The 9500-nt window shown below is 40.4% G+C and overlaps 2 protein-coding genes across 2 annotated transcripts; both read right to left on the reverse strand.

Moving 5' to 3' along the window:
* Window positions 1-518: 518 nt before the first annotated feature.
* Window positions 519-4605, reverse strand: LOC123997375 (fibroblast growth factor 4B-like). Its single transcript, XM_046301573.1, has 3 exons — window positions 4035-4605; window positions 2505-2608; window positions 519-2134 (listed from the first exon to the last, which is right to left on the reverse strand). The coding sequence occupies exons 1-3, from the start codon at window positions 4333-4335 to the stop codon at window positions 1958-1960; spliced, it is 582 nt and encodes a 193-aa protein (XP_046157529.1). The 5' UTR covers window positions 4336-4605; the 3' UTR covers window positions 519-1957.
* Window positions 4606-6993: 2388 nt separating this feature from the next.
* Window positions 6994-9223, reverse strand: LOC123997435 (fibroblast growth factor 3-like). The gene is made up of 3 exons (XM_046301703.1): window positions 8774-9223; window positions 8199-8302; window positions 6994-7744 (listed from the first exon to the last, which is right to left on the reverse strand). Exons 1-3 carry the CDS (start codon window positions 9048-9050, stop codon window positions 7418-7420), a joined length of 708 nt encoding a protein of 235 aa, XP_046157659.1. The 5' UTR covers window positions 9051-9223; the 3' UTR covers window positions 6994-7417.
* Window positions 9224-9500: the final 277 nt, after the last annotated feature.

The following is a 9500-nucleotide window of genomic DNA, read 5'->3' on the forward strand; positions in this document are numbered from 1 at the left end:
CTGTATACAACACCTACCTTGTCACAACACAACTGATTGGCTCAAACTCATTAAGAAGGAAAGAATTCCACAAATGATCTTTTAACAAGGCACACTTGTTATTTGAAATGCATTCCAGGTGACTAGCTCATGCAGCTGGTTGAGAGAATGCCAAGAGTGTGCAAAGCTGTCATCAAGGCAAACGGTAGATACTTTGAAGAATCTTAAATATAAAAAGTATTTGGGTGTGTTTAACATGTTTTTGGTTACTACATGATTCCATATGTGTTATTTCATAGTGTCGATGTCTTCACTATTATTCCACAATGTAGAAAATAGTAAAAAATAAAGAAAACCCCTTAAATGAGTAGGTGTGTCAAAACTTTTGACTGGTAGTGTGTTTGTAAACTATCGAGAGAGGTTGGCATTATTCACCGACACAGCGGTTTTTTTTTTTTAGGTTGACTTGAACTTAAGTATTAGCTTGATAGATAGGGTGCTGCAGAACACAATTTATTTACTTTCCTAAAGTCATTTGATAATATGCACAGCACATACACCGTAATGTTGAACAGGACCTGTATAAAACTACAGACATAATGTTGATACATACTGTATAGGCTACATGAAATGCATAACATAAGGGGACATAACATAATTGTGAACCGAACGCAGAATATCACAGGGGATAATATTAATGACCACAGTAAGAAACACATCTACTGCTCTATTCAATCCGTACCACGGAAGTTCAGAAATTTAAAAGCAATGTTCCCGTGTTAACGGAGACTGCACTCACATTAAACAATGCATAGAGATGTAGAATCTTAATTTGACCACCCTTTCCTGCAATGTAAGACATTTGAAACTTTTAGCATATTTGAGGTTGAAAAAGTCTTCTGAAGTTCCCTTAGGAACAATGCATCAACACCTACAAAAATGTTCATTGCTGCAGGATCATTGTCCTGCTGTAACAAACTGGCTCAAATGAAGATCCTAATTTGTAATGCTTCAGCGATACAGACTGAATAGAGCCCTGTTTCAGTTTACAGTATATGTACATTTTCTGCATCCGCTGTGCCAAACAAGAAATTACATTCTTCTTCGTTTAATTTGCACATACCAGGCATTGAGTACAACAAGACATATATTTGAAATACAGGAAACCTTACAACGTGACAATGTCATAGATAACTTTATGTATGTATATAAAGTTATAATAATCACTAATGTGGCAGTAGAGGGTCCAGTCATTTGTGTGTGCATTTGTTATTTATGAAAAGAGTTTTAACCAGACATGCACACAACAAAAATATAGTTAAAACTTAGACCAGGGTTAACAGATGTGCTAATCTGAACTCCGATTCCCTCTCTCTGATTGGGTTCTTTTCTATTCAATCTCCTCAGTGATATCCAGTGTCGGGTGAATTGTAAAGTGTAGAAGTGTGGTTGCGTCATACTGTACGTCATGCTCAGAAAGACAAGACAACAGCAACAACACAATCCCTCCTTGCAGCTCCATAATGAGGTAGTAAAACACTAAATCAATTAGGAATGAAAAAATAATGGGACCAGTACTGAACTGAATGGTTTGGACGTGTCATCATCATCTTCCTTTTTGATGCCGAGACACAAATCGGACAAATGTGGGTCTCCAATTGCTTTCCAAGTAGTACAAGTAGGATAACAATGCTTACTGCACAACCTTTGCTGCGCAACAGTTCTTTAAAAAAAAGTGCAAAATCAATTTTACTCTTAAAAAAAAGCACTCATCTGAAGACACATAGCAGCAAAAACAAAACAATTGTCATTATTCATCCCCTCTTTCTACATTACTCCACTTTCCCAAAATATAAACATTCTCAGGAATCATAAATAAATAACTTAAATATCTCACTCTAGAAAACCATTTGAAAGTGCATTGTTTTCCAGTCTCTCTCCTCTACCCTTGTTGAGGGTACAGTCTCATTGGAGTCATTCAGATCCTCGGTAAGAAGTGTGTCACTGTCATCGCTGGTGTAACTCGAGTTCCTTTTTTGGTTTTGCCTGTCTTACTCAGTCCAATATACATCCCTGCGTGAGCTGCTGACTCATAAGCATTGTAGTTATTTGCCAAGAGATTCTCCTTGAACTTGCACTCATCATTGTAATGACCCTGGAGAAGGGATGAGAGAAGAGAGGTTAATATTTACCTTAAAAATAATCCAATGTACCGTAGACTATAACGAAGCTCTGTTGGCCAAATGACGCCAATCACGCATGTCAATCTCAACACTTGGGATTTTTTTCGACAATTCTATATTACCATGTAGGGTACTGTACATGTCATGGAGTCTAGGGAAAGGAAACGTCTACACCTTGTATTGAATGCATCTGTGGCGTAGTGTACTATGACGTTCACAAGCTACAAAACATGTACAGGCATGCCAAGACATTGACTATCATTTTGCTGTGGAGATCTCTCACGAAGCAAAGTAAGTTGTGACGTAGAAAGACATCCAAGAAAACATGTCATGTCTACTTACAGATCCATAGAGCTTCCCTTTGCTGTTCATGGCCAGAAACATACCACTTCGGACGCCAAAGAGCGTCACAACCCCTCTCTCCACAGGTGATATCTCAAGGAGACCTGAAATGAGACAAAGAATATCACTGCTATGTTTACACAGTACTTATCTACACCAAAACGAAGTTGTTTATAATCCATTGTGTTGTAAAACGAGACGGAGAAGATAAGGACAACTGCAGTAGACAGGTCTGTTTAGGTCTCTGTTCAAACTGGTACTGGAACATCCTGCAAGGAAATGATGCTTTCCTCCCTTGATACTAGATGATGAATTGGAGCATCGAATAGGCCGGCTAAATATGATGTAGACTTCCTTTCAGTCAAGTACCCAGTAACAGGTTGGACTTTTGATTCAATTGCCTACATTGGGATTGCACAATAAAACAAGATAAAAAAACACAACAACTTTGTCTTGTCTCTCTGGCTCTATTTAAAAAAAAGTATTCTCATAGACTCATTTGTGAGGAAAGAAGAGGAAAATAGTCAATATTTTCCAATGCATCTCAGTGCAAGAGGTGTCACTGCAGGTCCTGGTTTGAATCCAGGCTGCATCGCATCCAGCTGTGAATGGGAGTCCCATTGGCCAAGCGCCGTCCAGGTTTGGCCAGGGTAGGCAGTCATTGTAAATAAGAATTTGTTCTTAACTGACTTGCCTAGTTAAATAAAAAATAAATATAATGGAAAATAACTGACCTAACATCACACCAATATATTGATAAACACTCCCCTCCTGTAATTCTCACAGAAACCACTTCATGGGTTTTTTCAACACTTTCCCTGGATGCTACTAGTCTTGTCAATTAAACATTTCATCTGTGTCATATCAACTTTTTAAGTCACTCCAAAGAAACGATTCTGAGGCATTTTGATCTAATATTTTGTGATTTAGAAAAAGTTAAATATATACTCAAATGAAGTTAGATCTATAAACTGTTTTATATATACCAGTACAGTAGGGGAGCCTAAAGATAAATAATCCACTTGGTTTGAGAGATTTTTTACAACGTTTTAATAAAATAGTACATTTTAAAGTGAGTCTGTTTGGGGAACCCCCCCCCCCCCCCCCCCATCCACTCTCAGATCTGGTATCATCCCTGATTCCTTTTGACATTTCAGAAACATGTCCCGAAGCCTTTTTATTTGGAAAAAAAAGACCTGCGAAAATTGTTCAAGGAGGCGCCTTAATCAAAGCCTTGCAAAGGAGCCGAAAAGAAAAATCACTCTTGGCTTAAACACGCGGTTGCATCCATCCACTATAGTCACATGGGACAATAACACTAACATCCATGTGACGTCAATTTGCTAGTAGCCTAATCAAACACAGTATTATGCTCAAGTTGGCATGGTGCCCATTCACACAACTCCATCCCATAATATGAAGTTCCAAAGTAGTGGCGCATGACACAAACAGGTTGCAGACCAAGAGAGGGGCATCAAACAATTGGCGCAGGAGATTATGAGTTCAATAAAAGCATGCAAACGACCTTACTGTATCTATTTTCGTTATGTATTCCAGTTATCTTTCCGTCTGGTAAAACTTGAATATGAAACCCAATGCCGACATTGCAGTATAGACGCCGAAGTCTTTTGATGCCTGTAAGATAGTCACCGTCTCGGTTGATTTCTCTTTTTTCCCATGGGTTTCGAGCCAGTGAGCGAGAGTAGAGGGTTTCCCAATGGCGCTCTGTAGTGTCGGTCTGCCTACCCGCAAACGGGGCAGTGCGCACTGAGGTACACACTAGTCCCCACACCAGCAGCGGTACTGGTAGCCAGGACGCGTGGACAGACATCCCTGTGCTGTCGGTCAGTGCTGTCTCACGTGTTTGAAAATGTTTTACAATTCCCCAAATCCCCTTTCCCCTGTCCGTGGTGCTCACAGGTTGACAAAAAAAAGTTGTGGAGACTGTGGGACTCAGTGAGCCTCACTAGTCTATTCAGTGAAAAAGTTAACTTATTTCTGAGTCTGCATGAAGTCTTTTCTGTAGGCTACTTCAATGGCTCCGCTGTTTTTTTTGTATTACTCTATTCCGAGTTGCTTTGTGTAGGAGTTGTGTTGTCAGTCGTATTGCAGGACCTGGCCATGTATCTCCTCTCCTGACGATACTTATATGTGCTCCGAAATTATATCACACGCCACCTACTGTACCAAAATGTTGCTCTCATGTCTTAGAGTCGGAATAACCTTCGACGCAAAGTCATGAGAAAACCACCTCCCTTTCTTGTGCACTTTGATATCGGAGTGGCGGTGGGCAAGCAATTCAATGCGCTCGGTTGATGTATTGACTGTAATGTTAGTGTGAGCTGACACATGTAACCTATATAAAACGTTTTCCCAGCCTGTATATAGTGTCTTTATCTTGCTCTTCCCAGGCTTCTCAATGCGTGTCCAGGCGACAGGATGAATTACGCATGGGATCGTTGTCTTAAACTTCCTCCGATATCGTCTGAAATAAAACAAATGTATTGCAGGATGCAGAATAGGAAGCTGAAAAGGCAGCAGACTGTTGCACAGTAGACAGTGCTATAAATGAAACCATAACAGGAAAACAACAGCACTTTAGTGGAATTTCCTACTTTTACAATAATGGAAATAAGAGACAGGCGGACAGAAAACTATTATTTAAATGGAACAATATCAACAATAAGGTTATATTTGTATTATTTTGATGCAAGACAAATACTTTAGCATCTTAACAATGTTGGTGACATTATCAACCCAAGCCTCCTGCCATAGGGATGAGGGATCTACAGTAATCTGATCCAGTAATCTTCTGTTCTTCTGATCAGCTAAACACAATGTAAAACCCCCAGACTGTACCAAGCGATTACGCACAAGGTTCCTAGGCTTTACGCACCGGATGTTGGAGATATCCATTATTAGACTCAACTTCTGGCCCATGGTGGCCAGTGATGCGTAAACCACCCATGCAATATCAATGCACGTCCATAAAAGTTAAATAAAATGTTATATCAAAGGTTTGCTCGAGGTTTGAACCCTAATGTGTGACCGTCCACACCTTGGAAAGCCTATTACCACTTTGCCAGTGTAATACACAACCGGAATGACATAGAGGTGTCAATTGGGGCGTGAAGCGCAGCGACTTATGCACCTGTTCACAAACATTATTTCATTATTTCAAGCTGGCGAATTACTGGTGGAAAAATTGCGGCTAATTGTCAAATTATACACAAAACAAAGATGAGGGCCACGTAAGAAACTATATTAAATCCACAGGAGGTTGGTGGCACCTTCATTGGGGAGGAAAGGCTCATTTTAATGGCTGGAGTGGAATGAGTGGAATGGTATCAAATACATCAAACACATGGGTTCAATGTGTTTGTTGCCATTCCATTAGCTCCTTTCCAGACATTATTATGAGCATCCTCCCCTCAGCAGCCCCCACTGATAAATCTATATTCACTTTTGATATAACGTGGTCCTGAGTTAGTCAAAACGGTCCATTACTTTGGCAAAACTTTATTTGATGTTTAAAATGTGTTTTTGGTACTAAACGTCCAACAATATTACTTTGGAATCGGTTCAGAGTAAATGTTTAACGCAAACGCACGTCCCAAGAAAAATATTAGCCTTTACTCTGATATTTAGAAAGCCTACTTATTTTATTTGATACTTGAAAAAAAGTCTGAAAATCTTCAGGTTTATGTAATTAATTGCTTTGCAAGAATTACACTTCCAACGCAGTCTTTTAGATTTTTATTAGATCGGTTGTTTGTTGATATTTACCCATATATCACGCAAGAGACAAAATATGAATAATAATTTCAGGCTTCTGAATTCCAGCCTATATATACGCGTATCCAGCTGCTCTCCATGGTGCTGCATTTTAGCCACGTGGTTTTGCGTTATCGTCAGATCTATGCTGGACGAGATGTCTTTGTTCAACTTTTTACAGGCTGTGAAACAATGTATTTTAAAGCCACAGTCCGTCACTTGTTTCAGTAATTTAAAATAATAAAATACACTGATTTTTGTCAAGAAAGTGATTTATGACTACATTACTGAGATGAGTAGGCCCTACAACTGTCTTACATTGTCCTTACTCCAATAACGAATGAGCTGTGCTCCTTTCGTTACGTTTCTGTTGTCATTGGGAAATTGGTCAACTAATAATAGCTTAAAATATTTATTTTAAAGAGTACAGTTACTCTCTTGGAATGTAATTGAATGAGAACAGAACGTCTGAAGAGAAGTGATTTTACTTGCTGCCCCTAGGGTGCAGTGTCTACTAATGAACAGCGTTTACACAGGCAACCCGATAATTCCTCAAAACTCTAGACTATTAACCTAATTCTTAAATAAAAATATAGACTGCCATGATGAATGAATATTGAGTTATATAGAACAGTAGAAAAACAATGCAAAAGCAATTTTGAATGAAAATGTGTTTATGATATAAAAAGCCAATAAATTAACACCACAATGGTAATACACATAATATATAACACATCAGGATGGGACCCACAATCCTGGCCTGACATGCATCAAGCTCTACCAACTGAGTCACAGAGGACAATATGCCATTGATTGTACAAGTGCTTTTTTGTACATTATATTATTGTGTAAATCCACATGCATCCATCCAGACATCTTCCTATGAAATAGTCATCAAGAAAAATACAAGACATTAAATGCATGTACTTCTGATAATGTGAGTTAACAATAAGAGTACAAAGATACATTATATTCAAGACACTGATCACTTTATTCACAGGACAGTATCATTATGCCGGTTTAAATGAGGGCAGGGGGGGCTTGTATCTCTCAGTTACCAGTCATGCTCTTCCCACAGTCCACGTGTCTGACAAGTGAGACTTGTCATCAAGCTCCCTGGAGATGGACACATCTCTATCTCATCTGCCCTGTTCCCCTGTGAGTCTGAGAGCATTCTGCCTGTACCCCAGACTACTGTTGATCAACAGGTGAACCATGTCATGGTCCTCGTTGCCCAGGACCCTAGGCAGGAAGAGGGAGGCCTTCTCTGTCTTTCGGGTCTTCAGGCCCCGCCTTGGCTGGCCCTTTCCATTGATTGACACATACCACAGCCTCCCAGCACTCACCCTTCGCCTACTTCCTGTTGAGGAGGAGTGTGGGGCTGTCCGGTAGCGGCGGGAGGCGTAGGTGTTGTAGCCTAACTCATGGATCCGCTCTATGAACTCACACTCCTGGGTGAATGCTGCCTGAGAACAAAATGACTTTAGTTGAAACCTAATAAAGTTTTTACAAATGTAACACTGTGCTCATTTGAAATGAGACTGTATATGAATGGTAGTCAATTATCCAATTATTAGAAAGAGAGAGAGAGAGACAGACAGACAGACAGACAGACAGACAGACAGACAGACAGACAGACAGACAGACAGACAGACAGACAGACAGACAGACAGACAGACAGACAGACAGACAGACAGACAGACAGACAGACAGACAGACAGACAGACAGACAGACAGACAGACGGACGGACGGACGGACGGACGGACGGACGGACGGACGGACGGACGGACGGACGGACGGACGGACAGACGGACAGACAGAAGGACAGACACAAGGACAGACAGAAGGACAGACAGAAGGACAGACAGAAGGACAGACAGAAGAACAAAGAAAGATCTCAGATATCATGTCTCATTTACAGATGCATGTAGTCGTCCTTTTTGGTTCATGGCCAGATATCTCCCGGAGAACAGTCCTTTAATCATCACCAGTCCCACATCCACTGCTGTGATCTCCAATATACCTCAATTGGAAAACAATTCAGTCAATAAAAAAAAGAAAGTACGTTTATTGTCATTTCATGGAATGACAAGTGATACTTATGTCAGTGTAATAACAATGTTATTATAATGTAGATACCACTGCAGTTGTGTTGGATGCAACAACAATGTTGTATGGATTTTAGTTAGACTTCAGTAACACTTTACATCATCAGGTAGTGTTCTGGTCACTCCAATGTAGCCTACCACATTACCAATACACAGTGGATAGTAGGAACGACCCCCATAATAATGCACGCGACTTGTAAGAAGTAAAACAGAGCTCTGTTTTAACTGAGAAATCATGAATGTCTACTTTAAAACTATTTCCAATCATGTATACCGTGGGACTATTCTTGTTAGGCTGTAACCTCTATAGTGGCTGAACATAAACTTCAATATATGCATAGCATATAACATGGCAGAAATAAGAACACAAATAATACTGTACTCACTGAAAGGGTTATGCTCCTCCAGGGTCCCATCTATTTTCCCATTGGGATGTATTTGTAAGTGATATTTTGTGGCACAGTACAGCTTTCTGTGTCTCGGTGCTCCCTTAAGGTGCTCATACACTCCTCCGCGCCCCACAGCATCCCTGCGCTGCCTGAGGACACAGCTCTGCCCACCGACACTCTGCGGAGTAGATGTCCTTACCACCGAAGAAGAACGAGGCTTTTGGTGACTGGTTTGTAATACATTCACCAATAGCAAGACCAGAATTATAACCATTGTCTCATGGCCGAAAATAGTATATTAGTCCCTTTCCATGATTGACAAAAACGGACAAAATAGTTTCCATCGAATTCTTAGGAAGTCCATTAGTCCAGTCCGTTAAAATGGATCCACTTTAGATACATTCGTTTTGCCAACAGTAACTCGCTTTCAGTCAACCTGATTGTTACGACGGAGAAAGTCAAGGTACGGTCTTGTGTGCGCTATGAGAGTGCACTAGGTATGGATGGATAAAACATGACATTACACAGAGGCTCATTGCTGAAAGCCGCATCACAAAGGGCGAGCCAGCCATCTGAGGACAGAGTGTTCCTCTCAGCTTTACTTTTGATGGATCCAAAATGCCAATTAGACATTCCAAAATTATAGCCTACAGCATGGGTTTCAACACCAGCATTCCCCTGGTCAATTCAAACTCCCAACTCTTGCCCAGTTGGTGGAAAGATG

Source organism: Oncorhynchus gorbuscha, linkage group LG01 (assembly GCF_021184085.1).
Source record: "Oncorhynchus gorbuscha isolate QuinsamMale2020 ecotype Even-year linkage group LG01, OgorEven_v1.0, whole genome shotgun sequence".
Lineage (NCBI taxonomy): Eukaryota > Metazoa > Chordata > Actinopteri > Salmoniformes > Salmonidae > Oncorhynchus > Oncorhynchus gorbuscha.